Raw genomic sequence first — 21,894 nt, forward strand, 5'->3', positions numbered from 1 at the left:
AATTCATACCTGTATGTAGGTTTCCCGACCTGACTGCTATTCATGCTGTTCTTTGTGCTGGACATAATGCATTTTTAGACTATTTAGTTTTTTTTCTTCCCCATGCAACTCGCAAACAAAGCAATAAAAGCTATTTTAAGTATGCCTAAACACTATATTCATGCTTTTAAGATGGCATGCCTGTTTTCATTTCTCCTCTCCATTCTCTCTCTCTCTCTCCATCTCTTTATTTTGCTCCATGTCTGCTTGCTACAAGTCATGTGACCTTGAAAAGGGGCGGGACTCTCTTTCTCTCTCTCTCCCTCCCTCTTTCTCTCAGCACATCAAACTCTTTGTTCTCTAGACGACGCCCATATCATGTCTGCTGTAGAGCAGCTCTGTCCCTGGCCTTGAAGTCAGCGTTCATTCCAACCTTCACACAAATTCACACTTTCTCACAGTGATTACAGATGTAGATTGTATTTTTACAGTTTTCTTTGTTGTTGGTGCTGATGTTGTGAAACCACCCCAACTCTACCATGATAGTGCTTAGATTCTCAAGGTCGTTGCATGCATGCAGGTGTGTGCATTCAGTCTGCTCGCCTCAGCTGTCTGTGTGTTACCCACGTAATGATCACCGCAGGCTTGATTTCCTGTGTTTTCATTTTGCTTCTCCGCCTCGTTCTGTCATTTCCTGAAAAAGTAGGGTGGATGTGTGCGTGTGTGCATGTCAGAGGCGAAGGAGTTCACCGTAAAGGCAATTACCATCAATAACACTATAGTTTTTTTTTTACTGTTTGGCTGTTTTGCAACTTTTGGCTGTAAATGATAAAATTCATACATCTAATTAGCAAATTCAATTAAAACAGCGCTGAGAAGCCATATGCTTAAATATTCAGTACCTTAAGCAATAAAATAAAGATCAAAGAATAGTACAAAGCAGTGTTAGAAAAAAAAGAGTTTGCAGTTTAGTAAAACAACCATGAATGTTTCTTGTCAGCATTTATTTTGATATTATCCATTTTATTGTTTTATTCAGCTTGTTTTCATGTATTTTTTTTTTTTTATTAGATGGCATGATACTATCTATTGGCATTAGAGCCATGGGTTTGATTACCAGGGAATACATGTTCTAATAAGGCGTATGTTCAATAATTAAAGGTGCTGTATTTTTGACTCTTCTAAAGCATAAAAATACCTTAATATGTTAAAGAAACATGCCAAATATACATTCTTGTTTATCTGAAAAACAGAGCTGAAGTCAGTTATTGTGCTTTGAAAATGGGCTTTCCGTGCCACAACGCTGTCTTTGTTTTGGTTCTTTTAACTCGCCCAATGCCAGTTTAACCAATTGTATTTCAGCATCCTGGGTTGCCTTAAAGGAAAACATCGTATTTCATCATGCGCATGAGGTTAAAAAATTGGCAAATAATATGAATGCTATATTACCGTAAACATTAAGTGAGCAGGTTAAAATATAACCTTGTGTCCTAACAACACGCTATGTGAGGAAATTTGCAGTGATAAACAATTTGGCTTTTTACACCAGACAAAACATGACAAATTTAAATTTGCAGCCATTCAGAAGCACAGAATATGTACTCATTAACAAAATTGTAAGGTTTATAAACTATTTAATACATATTAAACCTCTTTAACATTATTAAATGTACATGCTGAATTACTGATGCGTGTTGGTTTTTAGTTACAGTTCTAAAGTTCAATTTCAAACGGTCTTATATTCAAACGGATTTATTTTCAAAATCTAAGGTAAACAATCTACTGCTGCTTTCAGTAATATGGCAATAATTGTCATGTGAAATGACATTCAAGCTCATATTATAAATATTAGCATTCAACACCGAATAAAGCACATGAGGTGTACCTGAGGTGATCATTGTCAGTTTTCTGTTGTTCAGCTGCAAGAAATAGAAGCCGTTTTTAATATATCAATTTGAGGTGTTGGTTAGAATATTCCTTCTATCATGTGTCGTTGCTTTAATTTAGAACACAATTTAAATCAGCCTTTAGGCTCGATGGTCAAACTCGATTGCTCCTTTTGGTCCTCAATCTGGCAACCTGCGCTTGCATTTGTTTTGATCCCAGGAGTACAATACCTAGTTAAGCCGCTGAGTGTCAAACTTACTTTCTGCACCTTTAAATACTTTCTTACGTACCATTCTTATGTACATTATACTTCTATACAAGTTGTAAGTATAAGTCTATTATGCATTTTATTTTTCTACAATATATATTGCAATATTGAATATAGTGTCACCTGATGAAATAAATAAGTTTTTTTGGAAAGATGAATGTATCTACAAAAACACATAATAAAGCAGCACAAACATTGAGAAATACAGTAGTGCAATGATACTGTACAAATAAAAGAAAACAGCACTTTATATCTTAAGTTAGTCAATATTCAGAAACATTAATTGTATTTGTCTATATACACACACACAATGAAGACTATAAAGTTAGAAATGTAAGTTCTTATACCCAAGTTTTTAAAACACATGAAAGCACATAAATAATAAATGTTTTCATAAATGTTGCAATCACTCAAATGTAGTTACTAGTCAATAATAATACTAAATTCACTAATTTGCAGATCCTATGATGCAACTATTGCACATGCGCACTATGCGATATCAATGCAGAGACAATATATTGTGCAGCCCAAATCTGTACTTCAGCTTATAGTTGTTCAATGTGCATTATTAGGGTTATGTGTTGTTGAAGAAACATAACATAATAACATTATCAAAGTTATTTCAGGGAAGCATCACTTTGACTTCTAAAAGTGAACAGCCATGTTGTACTATTGCTTAAAGCAAATGGGAATTTTTAATAATGTGGTCTTCATCCATACCACTTTTCACCTGTACAGTATTTACTTTATTCCAGACGTATGAGTGGATGCACCCATTGGAATCTTTTTATTACTTCCATTTGATTTTAAGACATTATAAACCGATTGCTACGCTGCTTGATCTTGCAAATTGACATTTTCATATTTTATTATTTTACTTTTTCTGTATAGTCATGAACACACTTGTTTGTAGAGCAGCTAGTTTGATCGTTTTCTGCCGTTTATTATTCCTAGTCCTTTTTCCCATAGGCAAGTGAATCAGAAGACGAGAGCACTTCTGCATTTTAGAATAAGGTTAATATAGTTTTATCAAACTGGAAGCATGAAGAACAATAAGGAAAATGAAAACACTTAAGACAGGGTCCACTTACTCTGCAGTCTTATTGCTTTCTTACCATGACTTTATTGCTTGGTCATAAAGCATTTCAGCACCCATACTGAAATCAGTACAGAGTTTTTGTTATCATTTTCAGAGAAGCACTTTGATATCTCTATATTTCTTGACGTGTGGAGATGTCTTTCAGAGAGTGTGCTAGTGGCCGGCATGCAAAGATACTTAGTCAAGTCACTCATTATTACACACCATTGCAATATGTCTATTACGATATGCACATTTAGGCCAATTTCAACATGGATTTTGTAGCCTCTATACATTATTTTTTTATAATGATGTGTGTGTGTTCACAATCTCCTTTTCCTTTCCTCCGCTTCAGTGATCAAAATCCCCAAAGACTAATGCTTTACAGAGAGATACTCAGTAGTGTTTTCTGACCTTGAGATGGGACGCCCCTGTCCTTTCACTTGTTCCCACTTCAGCTAGATTGTGATTGTGTTTTAGCTGGAGTGCTAATGTTAGGCTTTATCACAGTGTGTCTGTTGGAATCATTAGAGGACAGATTCGTCTGCTTGGGTGTTTTTTCTTCATTGTCATTGATAGCTAGATCCATTGCACTTGTGAGAAGTTGTCCTTTGCTTATGTTTTGTTATGATTTTAAGCAATTCTCTGGAAAACACCATTATGCTTGTTTTTATTATATTTTGTCATCGTTAGCCAACTTTTTTTTTTCTCTCAAGGAAATGCTAGCTTAGAGGTGAAGTGTTTCATTTTTAATTACCACACACTTTTTAATTAGATTATCCTTGCTAAATCTATCAAGATTTATGTTGGAATGTTCAAAAAGGGTAATATTATGATAAGGCCACAGCGGCAGAATTAAGCCATACAAATAAACATCTTGTTAGTTAGTTGAGTATCCGATTAATTAATGGTGATTTGAAAAAAATATAGTTAAAATAAAAATCATACTGTTGCAATTCAGTAAGTACAACAAACAAACAACACAATCCATCATGAACTGCGATTTGGTCACAGTTCTGTTTTGATACGTTTGTTGACTATTTGGATTTGTTGTATTTCTTTAATAACCAAAGGGTTATTAAAGTAACACCCTTGAATTGCATTTACAATAATAAATAAAGTAATTCCTGATGGTAATATTAAATGTTGTAATCAGTGCATTTTTACACCTCTTTGTGGTAATTTTGATTGAAAAGGTAGTTGTTGTATATTAGGTGTTGTTTATATTAGAAGGTGTGTATTAGGCTTGTTAAAGGCTTTTTGTTCAGACTTAATTTGACATTGGTATTTTTTATGATGGCCAAACTTTTGCCCCATTAAGGTTGAACTCTTCTGTAACTCCACATGTCATGTATTTTGAGTTGTGGTATAATTCCAATATAACAATATGTATAATCCTTAACCATATAATCCCAACTCAACATTGCAGATCTTTTTTTTTTTTTTTTTTTGTAATAAATTTCTATTAAATATCTCTGGGAAATAGGTTGTTTTTTATGCTAATTGGCTGTTTTGTTATCACTGACAGTGTAATGGCTGTAAAGCTGGTCAGCTGGTTGGTTTGATTTCTATTGTGGCTTTATTTTAATAGTTTCAGTTGCTTTGATAAAGGCAGTTTTCATTTGTGTTGGTTTGTTTCCTGGTGAACAGGAAGTTCATCTTTCGTTCATCTTTAATCTAATCCTTAAAGGTAACCCCATGACATGTATTAAGACTTGAATGACTTATTGTAAAAAAATTATCTTTACTACTGAAATGTGTAGTAAAAAACCAATGGAGACTTGCGTTACCCAAAAAGTGCATATTAATGGATGTTCTCGTTGAGCTACAGGTGCTACCTCTTGCTGTTTTTACCACAACATGACTTGAAATAAGAAGAAAAAAATGATATAATGCTCCAATGCACAGCTTTTGGTTGTAGTTTTCAGTCAAAGGTTTGATGGTCTTAAATACTAATGTTTTTTTTTTCTCCACCCCAGTTTAAATGATTTCAGATGTTGTATAAATTGCTATATTCACAGTTATTGATTTAGCAGATGCTTCTTATTTAAAGCATTTTACAAATGAGGATAAAAGAAGCACTTCAAATCACCAGAGAGCAGCAGTAAACAATAAACATGCAGACACTTGTCAACATCCGTCTTCGTTGCTGCGTCAGTCAGAGCTGAAGAAAACTGTACTGTACTGACTGGTTGCCAGGTCTCTGCATGAACTTTTGCTTTCAGCAACTGACTAGCATTTGCAAGTTTACATCCTGTCATTTTTTTACAGCACAAATTTCTCTTTGTGGCGAAACCCTGATGGTACAGCGTTTGGTTTTTAAGCATGAATGCTTGTATCTTGTATTCTTTACTTAACAAATAAGACTTTTCTCCAGAAGAAAAAAGCATTATTAGACAAACTGAAAATTTTCTTGCTCTGTTAAACATCATTTGGGAAATATAAAAAAAAAAGTAAAAAAAAAAATCAAAGACGGGCTAGAAATTTTGACTTCAACTGTATATCGCAAATAATATGGTAATTTTAGATTTTTCCAGTATCATGCAACCCTACATGAGATGGCATTGTATTGTATTCTTTTCTCTGCCTCTTATCATTAGGAAAGCAGCAAAGACGCACGTTGTTGCTTCTTTTTTTTCTTTTTTTTTTTGGTCATTTTTTCGTGAAAATTATGTTCAAGAGCAGCACAATGTGACATTGTATCGGTATTTTGCATTCCCTCTTGTGTTTCATTTAATAATAGTAACAAGTAGGTGGGTGCCAGTATGGGTGCAACCATCATCCAAAAATAATGGTAGCTTCCATAGTCTTAAATGTGTAAAAATGTGGATTTATTCAAAATTAAGATGTTGTTTTTACTGTAGAATTAAGATTCAATTTGAGTTTATTTGTTTAAAACCTTTCACAATTATTGTTTCAAAGCAGCTTTACAAAAGGTGAACATTATTGCATTACAATTACATTTGCAAAAGTTAAGATTATTAGTTACCTTAACTTTATTATTTACCAAGAACTAGGGCCAGACAGAATCTGCAGACAGTTTTTGCTAGTTCTGCTGAGAATTTTGTAAAAAATAAAAAATAAAATCTTTAGAGTTATGTAGATTTTAGGAGTATCATAACTAAAAGCTTAAAATATGAAATAAGTTAAATTTAAACGCGTATTTATTGTTTACAATGCAAATCAAATAAGATCCACTTATTTGGAAAACAAAGCAAAGTGTGGGCCTGCTAATAACTTTAAATAACTAGTAACTAATAGCTTTTATCAGTTAAAGTTACTAATATAAACATAGTTAACCTGCAGTTATTTAGCATATAGGTGATCTCCATGTGTAGATGTTTAATGAAGTGTATTAAGTGTTCATCAAGAGACCTCATTTACTCTATAATAAGGCATACAAGTCTTCAAAACAGCAAGGCAATTAAACAGAAAGCTTGTGCTGCGTTGTATTTACCCTGCATGAGCGTGACGTGTCATAGTGGGCATGTATTTCCATGTCACGTCCAGCCGTGAGACGTGTTATAATGACAAAACGTGCCTTTGATCTTCACACACAGTCTTTTGTCTTCATTCTCTGGCCACTTCCTGCTTGTTTCCTGCTTCCTTTGGAGGACAACAGCTCGGGAAATATCTCATCTGTGCTCATTTGGTCTCTTTGCACCACACTCGCTCCCTCTGATCAGACTCGTCACTCAGGTTCATTCTAACACACGCACGCACACACACACACAAAGACTGTTTCGAATGGTCTGTTTACCCAGACAGAGAATCGTGTCACATTCCTCTTTACATGTGAATGTGCACCACATTCATTGATGTTCACACTGTGCCTCTTGTGGCCATCAGTGTGCATCACAGCATAAGTGAATCCCTCCCCCACCCTTAACCCATGTGGAAACATTTTCAATGCCCCAAAATACAAAACACTAGCAGTAGTGGAAACATGGCGTTCCACTGAAGAGGAAGAAGGCTGCTCACAGTGTTTAAGCTTGTGCCAGGGAATCGTCAAATGTTTACAGAAGACTCATTCCTGTTTTTCTTCAGTCTTTTTTGAATAGTTTATACTTATTGTCAAAAATAATAAACTCTTTGTCTGCTAAATTGGACCTCGGATTACCGTTTTCGCATGTGCAAGTATTATTAGTAAAGATATTATAAATTGGTTTTAGTAAACAGTTCAGTATTTAATATAGTTAAATTAGACAATTAGTTCACTTCTGCATTCATTTATTTACACGTTTGGTCTTTTTTTATGCATTTTAATCAAATTTTTGTCATTTGAGTCCATTTGGATTGTTTGAATCATTATTAATTCATAATAATAATTTGATTATTAATCATTATAATTGCATTCAGGGCTGCACGATATTGGAAATCCAACATTGCGATCTTTTCTATTCTGGGGTATATGTAATAATAGATCATTTTAAGGGATGTAAACAAAAACAATGGTGCCAACCTGTTTCCTGTTTTACATTCTTAATTTCTTTAGCTTCCGAGAATCCAAAAAGGGCCACATATTGATAAGGTTATGATAGCTGTTTTAACATTTAATTTATGATTGAATTTGCTCTTGTTACAGTTATACAATAGTTTAATAACAAGCAGGAAATGTTCATGGGACAATGACATGACCACATTGAAATGGTCTAGTGGAATACAATTTCACTAAATTTATTGAACAACTGTTTGGAAAGAATTAAGAATTAGATATAATATTTATTATTAATTTAATGAAAATGAATAGATTGATTGGCATGATTCTGACGGGGATGGGTGTGCATATGCGTATAATATAAGAAACTATCATCTATTCAATAATGAAAAATAAACAAATTAAATGAACAATTTTATTGTTTTTCAAGGTGTCGAACTGTTTTCAGGTATACAGTAATTGAATAATCAAAGGTAAAATAATACTGCATAGTCTTCATTTTATAAAAAGATTAAATACAATTAATTGTTATTAATTTGTCAATGTTACTAACTATACTATTTATTAGGCCTGAATGATTTTTAAAACCTTCACATAGTCAAAGGCCTAAAAAACTTGCAAAATGATCAGTTATAATCTAGACTTCACATTGTATATACTCGCGATGTGACTATTGCGAACGATCACATTGAAATATCAATGCTGAGTCGGTGTCAATAGCCTAGTTGTTAAGCGCGCCGACATATAGCACCATGGTGCTCACGGCGACCCGAGTTCGATTCCCGGCTCAAGGTCCTATGCCGACCCTTCCCCTCTCTCTGGTCCTAATACTTTCCTGTCTGTCCTCCACTATCCTATCCCAATAAAGGGTGAAAAAACCCTTAAACATAATTATAAAAAAAAAAGAAATATCAATGCTGAAATGATATATTGCGCAGCTCTAATTGCATTATTAAATGATTTCAGAAGGATAATCTGATGATTAAAATAATAATTAATGTTCTTAATGATTTTGTTTTTGTTTTTTTAAACAGAATGTTGTACTTTCATTTATTATAATTTAATTATTTTTTAAGACAACTTATTTTGCCAAAAGATAGACTTTGTATTACAAAAATTCCCAATATGTTTGTCCATTACTATTAGTAGTATCAATAATTTACATAGCTACATAATAATGAAACTGAAATCTCACACGGTGAATCAGGAATTTTTAGAGGCCTGTGTGTGTGTGGCAGGGCCTAATTTCTCTGTATGTGTGTGCAAGCTGTAACACAGATACATGCCAGATTCCCTCACGATCACAGATTGTGGGCTCTTATCTGGGCCAAATATCTTCCCTTTCTCTCTGTAATATTTCAGTTGGGCATTTCAAAAATTCAACAAAAAAAAAAATCTAAGGTGTTACTGACTCGATTCAGGACCTGTCTGAAATACAGCTGCTTTCAGATCAGCACTTTCAGAGTTTCTAGATTGTAGGGAACTAGCACCTTGCTTCAGTGTGGTTTTTTTGACTACATAAAAACAAAATGTAATATGACTGGTTGAAATGTAATATGTAATATGCATGGCATATGATTGCTCAATGACATGCAGTGGCCAGAAGCAAATCTTGCACCACTAGCAATACATTGTCCTGCTTGATTGTCAAGCATTGATACCTATTGCCCCCTCCCCCCCTCCCCCCGTTGAAAACAAACTGGGCATCTTGTTATTGGTGTAAAACAACCTTAAAAGTTAGCCTCTGTGTACATCTGAGAGCAGAGCCCACTGGATTCAAACAAAAACACAGCAATCCTAAGGGATGAAATGAGGCTTGTTTGTACGTTTATTGATTTGAAATGCTTTCACGTGAAAAAGAGAGTCATGCTTCAGATAAGCTTTTGTTTATGTCAGACTCCTCTAAAGCACAATTCCAGCTGTAAAGACGGCTCATATTGGACTGTTAAAAGAAAACATGGTGTGTGTGTGTGTGTGTGTGTGTGTGTGTGTGTGTGTGTGTGTGTGTGTGTGTTATATTTCTCTTCTCATCATTCTCTTCAGTGGTTCCTATGATGCTTTTTGTTTCTTTTTTTTATATCTCTTAAATCTCTTGCTATTTTCTCTGCGATTCAGGGAAATCATGAGTCATGTTGTGCTTCAGAACAGAGCTTTTAAAAGGACTTGCTTGATGTACACTGATTTGACTTGATTTCCGTTTCCTCGCTCAATGTATTGAGATACCAGAGGTTGGGTAATGTGCTGTGCCTAATGAAAAGGGGTCAGAGGTCAATTGTGTGCGTAAAATGTAATCGTAACCATTAAAGTGGACTTTAGGAGAGGTCAGTCTAATAAACTTGCCTGCATCCAGTGGCTTGCAAAGTTTTAAGCGTGCGCAGAAATAGTTAGAGGAAGCTTTGGATGGAACTGATGTTGTTGGTTAACTTCCTGTCACATTTTGTTTCTTGGTTTTGTTTTCTCAGTGTGCTCTGGAGAGACGAGAACTGTAAGATACGAGAGCTTAGGGCTGGGCGATACAGCAAAAAAAATATTCATGATATAATGTTTCATATCACTTGGTATTGATAATTATTGTTTGTTTGTTTGTTTTTTCATTACATTTAGAAATATAAGGATTTGTTAATTAACCACTTTATTTTAATTTACTAATGTTACTAAGGCATATAGTTTTTTTTTATTCAAAAACAAAACAAAAAGATCAATAAAGGTTTATTTATGTAGCACCTTTCACAGACATTGAGTCAAAAAGTGCTTTACAAAAAGAAACAGGTAAAAGAACACTTGACAATAAAAGAAGACATGTTAAAACATTAAAACTAATTAAATATCCAAATACAGAAACACTAATACTGTTAATTAAAAGCTTGACCAAAAAAGTGTGTCTTTTAAATGCTTTTTTATAAATATAGTTTTATAAAAATATTAGTGTTAAAGAGACTCTTAAACTTGGTAAATAAAATGTTACAAAGTGTGCGATGGCAAAGTGTAATCGCTAAACATTCAACGCAAACTTTATGGTAGATGAACATCTGTAAGGTGTCAATAATAATGATACAGTAAATCTCAAACTTCGTAAACAACAAATTATGATAATCAAATCTGGGCTTTCAAGTAAAGGAACCAACCGTCATTATATAAGTACATATTGCAACATTACAATTTGTGAAGTTGAATGACGATATTACCCCTGTGCTTACAAAAATCTTTCAGATGGGGTGCTGGTTGCTGGGATGCACAAGAAAAGAAACCAAAAAGCCAGTCTCGCGACATCCCTACATCCTTTTTTATTTACGATCTCCTTACTGCTGCTATGCACAGTACTCATTTTCATGTGTGCTGTCATTCTGACCTGAGGTGGCAATGTTAAAATCCAAAAAGAGTTCATTCACATATTGCCTATGAAAGCATGTGAAACATGGCGCAGCATGTGGTTTCATTCACCATTTTTATAGTGCTCTACGCTCGTGCTCCCCTGGCGTCTTGTAACTAGTCTATCATCAACCTTTTTTTCAGAGGATGACAAACGGACAAACCATTGCTGCAGTTAAGATACAAGTTTTACTTATGGAGAAACGTTATAAAGCAGTGCAGTTTTTTGGGTGATCTGTGTTTGTCTAGTAATTAGTCTATTGTTATTACTGAAATGTGTTCCCTACAAAGTGCTAAGCAGATTGGTTCGTTCTAGTTACGTGAATTATGGTGCGCTTGCGACATTTTGAAAACTTAAGGGGCCCTATCATACACGCGGCGCAATGCGGCACAAGGCGCTTCGCAAATGTTATTTGCCAGTTTCAGCTTGACGCAAGTGTCGTTTTGCTGTTTTGCACCACGTTGTTTAAATAGCAAATGCATTTGCGCTCATATGTGCGCCCATAGGCGTTCTGGTCTAAAAAGGAAGGCGTTCTGAGGCGCGTTGCTATTTTGAGAAACTATAATAAATTTTTCAATAGAACAAAACAAACCCGGTCTAAACTTCAGCGCAGAGTTGCTCCTCGCTTACACACTGCTTAATACACACAAGATGTAGAGCAATATGCAAATATCTTTATATGAAAAAAATAAAATATTAAGGATATATATAGGATATAATAAGAATATATATAGGATATAAATATAAAGGATTAAAATATTAAAAAACATTATTTTCTAGCCTACATAAATATGAAAAACCACTGCTTTTATGCCTTTTTTTAAGCCTTTTTCAGTTTATTCATAACAATTTTGTATAATTTTATTATTATTAGCAGTATTATTTATTATATCCATATTTATATTTGTTTTATTATAAACAAGCTTAGATTTGCCCACCAACAGGTTTTAGACCATATGAGGCACAGCATGTGTTTTAGGATATAACTCAGGTTTTCGAACACACTTCATTATTATTTTTCATTTATTTGTTTGCTGGAAATTAGAACTGAATTAAGAAATAGTTTTGAAACAAATATTTGAGCTTAACAAATTAAATAAATTTTTCATAGGCTAATTGATGTCTGTGCGTAAAGGTGAAAGTAGATCATTTATTTCTCATTTTTGCGCGGTAGATGCTCTGTTTAACTGTTTTCTGTCAAAAAAAAACTGCTAACTGTTAATTGTTTGCTTATGAAATGCTCAGTTTTTCCACTTACACTTACTTTACGTCATGTAAATAGCAAATGTGCTTATGGCGCGACGCAAGGCTCTTAAAGGGAATGGGAGATGAGACTCTGATTAGTTTATTCTCAAAACACATCTATAACTCATTAAGAAAATAAACTTAACCCTTTCATACCATGCGCCATGGCGCAAAGCGGATTTTCCGCTTGGACCGTCAAAAGAGCCCAAGATGTTTTCAACTAGAGCATGTCACGGTTACACCGCTCCCTATTTGTGCAAGCCGTGCAGCAAACAGCAGACACATTTTAATAGAACTCTAGCGCTTCATACCAAACTTTTTTTTTTTTTTAATTGTTAACAATGGTGTCAGGTCAATATATAATGATTCTGTTTTATCTGCCCAGCCCTACGAGAACATTACATATTTTTATTGTTTAATGAGCTTTTTAACAGTGAAAAACAAAAAAGCTTAGAATTTTGAGAAACAGATTCTGCAGATGGTTTATATTATTGAAGTTTAGTCACTGACTGACTTGTTTTTCTTTTATTTCCTTCCATTTCTGTTTCACTATTCCTTTGGGGTTTTAATAGTTTTATTTACTTTATTATTATTATATTATTATTATTATTACTATTCTTACTTTAAGACTACCTGTTTACTATAACAATAAAAACTTCTACCACATTTCCTTAAAGTTAATCTAAACTTTCGTGTTAATTGGTTGTCATGAAGATGCTTGAGGTTTCAAGAGTATGGGGTTTGGTGGTAATATTTCTTAAATGAAAAATGCTGGTGAAGTAGATGGAGACTGTGTGTTTGTGTTCTCATGTACAGTCAGTGACAGATGCTAAAAACACAAGCGTCACGCAAGCTTGACTGTGAGGTAAACACAACTGCATCAATCACTCATGCAGAACATTTGAAGTTGTGTTTCTGTGGTGACTACAAAAAATAGCCCATATAGCGGTTTGTTTTGGTGTACAGAATAAGAATTGGACAGACTAAATTTTATTGTAGATCGTAAATTCTATTTTTATTACTGGATTCTGAATTCTAGCCGTGTTTTACACCTCACAGTACTGGTACAAATATTTCCTGAAAAAAAAAGCTTGGTAATCTGTTGTCCTGTAATGTGACCAGTATATTCCATTGTGTTTTCTAGATGTCGGCGAGCAGAAAACCGTTATGCGGTGGACAGAGCTGCCATCATCAGTCACTGGAACTGGCTGCAAGCCCAAGTCTCAGACCTGGAGTACCGAATACGCCAACAGACTGACATTTACAGACAAATCCGCTCCAGCAAGGTGTGCACAGATAAACAGACATAAACAACTGATATAGTTTGAATCAACTGATATAGTTTAAAAAGAACCTATTATGCATATTAAGTCATATGTGTTCTCAAAATGGGTCTGTGATGCTTCAGCTCCAAACACCCCACAGATCTTTTTTTTTTTTTTTTTTTTACCATGCTGTAAATGTACATTTTAGAGCAGAACAGGTTTTTTTTCTCTCTGTCACTTGCATGCAAATAAGCTGCGGCTCCCTTTTACTTTCCAGAAGGTGAAGTACATCCATAGCGCACAGAGATCAGCTGTCAGTACATGTAGTGTGAGATTTAGACTAGCTCTTTTTAGCATTAATTAACAGCAGAGAACTAAACAGCATGGAAACAAATGTTACATCTGTGAACGCTCAGATTAAATCTGTCTTAAAATGACAGAAGCATGCTATAAACATACACTACCTACTGTTGTCTGTACTGTTAATATGACTACTTAACCAGACTACTAAAGAAAAATAGAAATTACTCTATGCTTAAGTAGCTTAATGCAATAGTTTACCCAAAAATAAAAGTTCTGTCATGATTTACCCATACTTTCTTTTTTCTGTTGAACTAAAAAGAAGATACTTTGAAGAAAGCTAAAGATTATTTTTATTTATGGAAATCAGTGATTACTGGTCTCTTCGCTTTATTTTGTCTTCAGCAGAAAAAAGAAAACCTTCATAAAGGTTAAATATTTAAATTTTTGGGTAAACTAGATCTTTAATATCAATATTCAGTGGTGCTGACTGATCTGTGGTAATAGGACCAATCTTTGTCAGGCTAGGAGAAATCTGAAACATTGCATTGCAGGCTACATTTACAAAACAACAATGTAGCCAATAATAAACAGGTTTTCACTTGCTCTTTAAAAAAAGATCTGCATTTACAAACTTGTGAAAATGGAAAAACACTAAATGCCAGGTTTTGGTGCTGTCACCTTTTTAGTAAACAGTGTCTTTAAGGAAGTGATGACAACTACACAATCTGCCATTGATTTGCGAGCTTGCTTGCCTATTATCTACACCTCCCTAAATATATATCATGTATGTGCATGATTACATTGTTTTCAAAGACTCAAAGGGTGTGCACTCGGACATGACAGTGTTAGCATTTTTCATTCAGTCATTTTTTATTTTAAAAATAACCCTTTATTAATTAGGAATCACCACAGTGGAGTGAACCGTCAACTTATCCAGCATATGTTTTATGCAGCAGATGCACTTTCAGCTCCAGCCCATCACTGGAAAACACCTACACAATACAATACACTATTTATTTATAAAGCACATTTAAAAACAACCAAGGTTGACCAAAGTGCTGTACATAGGAGTACTGAAGACAGAGAAGAAAGCAGAATATAAAAGAAACATTTAACAAATAAAAGCAATAAAACAGTGATCAATGAGTATTAAAAGCGAGCGAAAACAGATAGGTCTTTAAACCAGACTTAAGCACAGAAATGGAGGGGGAAAGTCTTATATGAGTTGGTAGAGTGTTCCAGAGTTTAGGACCAGCAACAGCAAACGCTTGATCACCTCGTGTATTTAAGGTGTGTTTTGGGCACAGTGAGAAAATTTAGATCATAAGATCTCAGTGATTGAGAGGGGGAATACGGACAAAACAAGTCAGTAAGGTGCTGAGTAGGGATGTAACGATAAGAGATTTTGGTTGTACGATTATAGTCAGAGGAATAATCACGGTTATCACGATTATCATGCATTCTTTCATTTCAAAATACTACTAGTTTAGAAAATCACATGAAATCTGCTTTTATTTTAAAGTGTTATCAGTAACACATTAACACAGCACAAAATAGCAATAAAAAACAAACAATATAAACCATTTATCTTTGGACTTAAATAAGTGAAACATGCTTTTGGCATTTAAACATTAGTAATAATTTTACACTGAAAATAAATGACAGAACAAAAATAAATAAATAGTTTTGTCTAATGTAAATTTAAGCATCATATTAGTTAAGTATTTCCCTTTTAAATAGAATGCAGTCAGGATTGCTGAACCCCTTTCAGGAAGGCACTAATATGCACGCAAATATCGATACTTGCGGGTGCCAGAGAGTAGTCTAGCAGCTGCATTTTGTACCAGCTGCAGACGAGAGAGAAGACTGAAAAATACCAAAATAGAGAGAGTTACAGTAATCCAGACATGGTGTTACTCATTCATTCTCATTCACACATAAATAACGGACAATTTAGCTTACTTAATTTTCCAATACATGTTAGCATTTAAATAAAAAAAATGCTTTTAGTCCAAAAATGCAAACAGTCCGTTTTTTTTTTTTTTTTTTTTTTTTTTTTTTTTTTTTGATAATGTTGCGTAAATTTAAACTGTCATTTAAATGACCTGTTAGATGCTGCTTTCTGGTTTATGGGGATCATAAAAAGAGTGGGTGCATTTTTAGCATTACAGGCTGGTTGTTTACACACACTGTGGACACACATCAGAGTTCAAACACCATGTAAAATTAAATTGTGCCTAATAGGTCCCCTTTAAGTTTTCACCCAGTAATGGTGGCATCTGCCTCAGTAACTTGGCAACACAAGTGCTCTCTCTTGTTCCTGTGGTGAAGTGTACTCTTGTGGGATTGTTGTTTCATGTTTCTTCTACTTGCTGTTTTTGTTTCAAATCACTGCTTCTCCAAATCTTGCTCCCATTGTTTGATTTATGCTGAAATTAATCATAGCCATATTATCCTTGCATGTTAATTGATAGCTGTGTTTTAAGATTGTTTTGATTTACACTTAAAGTATATATTAGGCACACATCAATATGTATAAAGTAAGTGTATTTTAAAAATCTGCATTAAAAAAAAATTTATATATATATATATATATATATATATATATATATATATATATATATATATATATATATATATAAATATAAAAATTGTCATGCCTTATACAAATGCATTAAGCAGCAGAACTACCTTTAACATGTTTAAGAGTCATTATGTTCAGAACACAGTAACTCTAAAACCAATTTAATTTGAAATTGCAGATCTTAAAAATGTGTCATTTAAACATTGCTATCAGAAACCCAATCTTTTATGTCCTTTAAGGCAGATGAATGCTTTTCTAAAGTAGGAAAAGAGAGTTTTTGACAGTTGAGGGAAGACCGCGTCTCCAAATGTTCTGGTTTATAGTTTGTGTGTGTGTGTGTGTTTGGTTTTTTTTTGTAGGGCTCTGCAGTTCTTGGGGAGAGCTCAGTGTGCGAGTCAGTACCAGAGGACAGCAATGACTCGAGGACAAACACCATTACCTGCCCTGTCCCACGGGTAAGACCAAGAGCACAGACCCATGACCACACTGAAAAACAGTGAACAAACTACCAACATCATTAATGCACTTCTGAACTCGATTTAACTTGTTTCAAGACAATGTACATGTCCATTCTGAATATAATCTTGTTACACATGATTGTAAGAAATCAATCTATCTATAAAACAGCCTTGTGTTTAAATCCTATGCAAACAGATAACATGCTCATGATAGTGGCCCACACACTGCCCAAGAGAATGCTGAGATTGTTGAGTGAGGGGATTGAGATGAGAGGCCGTAAACACTCAATCTCTTTGTCTGTCCTATGCAAAGCGCTGCTGACCTTTTCATCCATTCAGGGTAGTGAAGAAATGCAGCAAGAACCATTCAACTCCTTCAAGCCAACTCATGGGGAAAATGACTGGGATGTCCTTTCCAAACTTACATTGGTTTTTTTGTTGTTTGTCTGTCTTTTTAGGAGCATGATGTTGTTGGCGTGGAAGCGTCACTATCTTCTAATGGTATTGTCACAGAAACAGGCTTGAGGAAAAGCTGTGGACCCATTAGGCAAGTCAATGGTGTTATCAACAGGTATGGAACACATCAATTCAAGGAAACAATGGATGTAGTGAAATAAAATCTGAAAATTAAAGACTGCTAATTCTGGATGCACTTGGCCAAAACTGGAAACATCATTTTATATTTACTTAATTATTTATTTTTCAAATAATATAGAGTAATTTTGCTTAATATAAATAAATTCCATAAATCAGCTTAAATTCCCTCTTGATCTTTACTAATCATGGCCTTCTAATCATCCCCATCCACTGAATTGGCTCCATCACTGTCTCTCCACTACACCTATAGCCGGTGTGTGGTGAGCGCACTGGCGCCGTTGTCCTGTGGCTGCCGTTGCATCATCCAAGGGGATGCCGCACACTGGTGGTGGTGTGGAGAGACCCCCCTTCATGATTGTGAAGCACTAAATGCACTATATAAATACACACATTACATTACAAAACTTAAATTATACAGATTGTTTGTTTTGGTTGTTGTTGTTTTTCCCAAACAAAAGCTGATAAAATGAATGTTTTATTCACACTAGTGAGTTTTACCAGTGTTTAACAAATTTTACCAGCATTGCTATGACAGCACATCAGCGGTATTGCAAGTAGCAGGCACAAGTATACTAAATAGAAATGTTTGTTCAGTGTTTTCCGATTAGAGTGTGCAGTTCATGCATAGATAAGTGTATGTACAATAGTGTAATATGTTCAAATATAAATTCAAAGATATAACTTAGACTCTGGTGAGTGAAACAAACACACTGAACAATGTGAGACACATCATTGCCTTTTTTTGGCCATTAAACAGTATGTGCATTATTTCATATAGTAAGTAAATCTAATTGCTAATAATAATTATAATAATTATAATAGTAGTAAAATTACAAAGATTTACTAGCTTGCTTCATTGATTTTCTTTTCGGCTTAGTCTCTTTATTAATCAGGGGTCACCACTGCAGAATGAACCACTAACTTATCCAGCATATGTTTTTTACACAGTGGATGCCCTTCCAGTGTTTTCCAACACTGGGAAACATCCATATACACATTCACACACTATATGGCCAATGTAGTTAATCAATTCACCTATAGCGCATGTCTTTGGACTTGTGGGGGAAACCGGAGCACCCGGAGGAAACCCACCCAAACACAAGGAGAACATGCAAACTCCACACAGAAATGCCAACTTCCAGCGACAAACTTCATGTGAGGCGATCATGTGACCCACAGTGACTCCCTTTATTAGCACCACCAACATGTAATTACCGTCAAGCTGCTCTCATCATAAACATATTATGCAAAATTTAATTGAAAAAAATCATATTTAATTTTTAAACCAATGTTTTTGTAAACTTAATTATTGTAATTAGTTTTTGTATTGTACCCTACAGCTTTTCCACCTTTTCCCCCCCGACCCAAGGCTTTTATTTTGATAGAAAGTATGAAGCTTCTCTTAAAAATGGTTGACTAGATCCATCAACCTTCTTATTTCATGTTGCATTTTCAATTGCATGTTATAAATGACTCTTACCTGCGAAAAGAGAGTACAGGTGAATCATTTTCACATAGTCACTGACATTTGTTGCTTAGGGATTGTCTATTTTAGGCTATGCATATAATGTTTATTAAAAGCTTCCTTTATTTATTTTGACTTCATTAAAGCCTTTATGACCACCAAAAGAATCCTTTTTATTGTTGATAATTTTGTTCTTCTCTCTAGCTTCCGGTCGGATTCCCCTGTCACCTCAGACCTGGATGAACAGAGCCGTTTAGGGTCTGTTCCCTTCCCTACGAATGACAACACGTGTGTGGCAGCCCGCACACGACCTCTTCTCTCATACAGGAAACGCAGAGTTCTGCGGCCTGGCTCACTCACCAGTCTCAATCGGAAGGTAAGGATCGATTTGTCGTTTAACACAATGCACATTTTTATTAATATTTGCAATAAAAATATTCACTAATGTCGAATTTGAATTCTCTTAAACTCCTTTTAGTCTATAAGTAAAGAGAAAGAGACAAGTGTGTAAGTCAGTGCTATGTCAGATTTTGTGAAGGTCACTTGGTGTGAATGGGCTGTGAAAGCTGGAGTGTGAGGTGTGCGAGACAGAAGAATCGAGCTCTTTAGCTGTCACCTGTGGACATGTTTTACTGAAGAAGAGCTGAGCTCCTTAAGGTCCCAGAGGGCTTCTTACAAAGGTTGCACATTAAATAGAGGTGACACAGAAACTGCAGTTTTACAGAGACCACAGTGCTGCTCCATTACTGTCATTTACTGTGTTTTAAGTTCTGACAATTGCCTGAAGCAGTTTTTTAAAAAAAATGTTTTTATGAATTCCTTATGAGGGACAACGTACAGTATTCAAGCAATTCATCTTTCAATTCATCTATATTTCTGTAGCGCTTTTACAATGTAGAGTGTGTCAAAGCAGCTTTTGTCCAAAATGTTCGTATGTTTTTTTCCCGTATTCACATTCGAACATTTTGTCAGGTACACAAACCTTGTACACTGAGTCCAACTGGTATTAATCCATTCGTAAAAAAAATCAGTATCACACATCATTAATGATGATTTAATAATTATGATCAGTTTTAACATTTAGAATGTCTAATAGCAAGCATTATTCCCTTTATTGGCTTTCCTTGTGGAGTTCACTGTATTTATTGAATAAGTTTATCCTCTTCCGTGTCTCTTTTCCATTTTTATTTTAATGTTTTCTATATACACGGTCAGAATTTCGCTTCTTATTTTTTATGTGAAATGGAAAGGAAGCAGCTCTAAAAATGTGGTTTGACTAGTTTGGACAGAAACTTGGATTAACATGGAAACTCTGTTTTAATCATTCATAGCTTCACGCTTGCTTGAGACATGGTGTAACAGTTCCTGCCCAACAGACAGCTGTTCTCTGAATGTCAGAAACATATCTGCTATATTCATATTTGCATTTTGTTGCATTCATTAGACGGCTACAGGGTCTCAGTACTGCTTTTACAGATCCATTTGCTCTTTGAACAGCCTTTAAAACTCGATTCCTCTCATAACACAGACCCACTGTGAGGCATGTTCATAAAACAATAAACGCAACCCCAGTCGAGCTCAGCTTCATTGCAAATAACAGCGCTTGGATGTCATTCAGAGACACCGCACTTGAAATGTTGTGAGAGATGCTGCCAGTGTCATCAGTGCACTAACAGCCAAATTCACTCACACTGCCGGTTATGAACTACCTGCTAACTGATCTGCACAATCCAATCCCTATGCTTTAAGCTGCACTCCAGATGAACGCTGCTCCCAGTTAGAGGCGGAAACTCAATAGCTTTTAAAACTTCCATTATTGTTTGGTCAATGACAGAGATTGAAATGTACTTCAAATGTGATTAGTTAAATCTTTGTTTTTGACTTAAAGCTATTATCAATGCTATTTCAGTAGTTTAAACATTGAAGTTATACACTCACCAGTCACTTTATTAGGTACACTTTACTAATACTAGGTTGGACTGGTTTTGCCTTTGGAATTGCCTTAATACTTCCCCATTCTGATGCTCAGTTTGAACTGAATTGCTGCCATGTTATTTGCTAATTAGAAATTTGTGTTAACGAGCAGATAAACATAATGAAGAACCTAATAAAGTGGCCAGTGAGTGTATATTAGCATTTATATTCCCTGTTAAATGTGGTACTGCTCAGTGGAGAGATTGGTAAAGAGATTCAGTAACTTATTTTGAGATTCAGTAACTTATTGTAAATAACTTTATTTAATTGGTGTTTGCCATGTAGACAAAAGTACATAATGTTTTACTAGTTATTTTGTAGGGGTGTCAAAATAAATTGTTTCTTTAATGCACCATGATGCAGACGTAGACAATTCGGTATGCGCTGACAGTTTGTAGAGCCAATCGCCTTTCTAAATTTTATTTTATTTTTTTTGCTTATTTATTTATTTATTTATTTATTTATTGTCAGGGACAGTGTACAATAATTAGCATTTCTGCGAATGTACCAGAATTAGCCAGAGGGCTATTTTTCATCTGTTGTTCCTGAACAGCCTACAAAAAAAAAAAACAATACAATAATTTACAATCAATCAAACATAGTTAAAAAGTACTAAAATATACATAGTTATGTAGATGTTAATAAAAAATTAATACAAATTAAACTAAAACACCAACATTTTGTAATAGAAATAAAAATAGTTGCAACACATTTAAACAACAAATCGTTAAGATGGTAGGCACAAATGGAAACATGCTAGGTTCATTTTAATAGGAATGGTGACACGTCTTATTCTCTATAAACCAGATTTTAAAATGTCTTTTGAACATATTAAAGGCAGTTATATCTCTGATGCTGCCAGAGACAGAATTCCACTCCTGTGCAGCTGTAACTGAAAAGGCACCCTCACCAAAGGTACCTTTGCGGAGTGGGACAATACAGTCTCCTTGGGATGCCCCTCGTGTTGCTCTGTATGTGGCATT

The 21,894-nt window shown here is 34.7% G+C and overlaps 1 protein-coding gene across 2 annotated transcripts in view; it reads left to right on the top strand.

Moving 5' to 3' along the window:
- Positions 1-21,894, top strand: part of kansl1b (KAT8 regulatory NSL complex subunit 1b) — a 96,994-nt gene that overhangs the window by 55,111 nt on the left and 19,989 nt on the right. For both annotated transcript variants that reach the window (XM_087244229.1, XM_087244228.1), the window contains 4 exons: positions 13,410-13,551; positions 16,777-16,872; positions 17,334-17,446; positions 19,142-19,313. In XM_087244229.1, coding sequence (XP_087100355.1) covers positions 13,410-13,551; positions 16,777-16,872; positions 17,334-17,446; positions 19,142-19,313 — 523 coding nt within the window. The remainder of the gene's footprint in view (positions 1-13,409; positions 13,552-16,776; positions 16,873-17,333; positions 17,447-19,141; positions 19,314-21,894) is intronic.

This window comes from Danio rerio, chromosome 3 (assembly GCF_052040795.2).
Source record: "Danio rerio strain M-AB ecotype USA chromosome 3, GRCz13ab, whole genome shotgun sequence".
In the NCBI taxonomy this organism is placed as follows: Eukaryota; Metazoa; Chordata; class Actinopteri; order Cypriniformes; family Danionidae; genus Danio; species Danio rerio.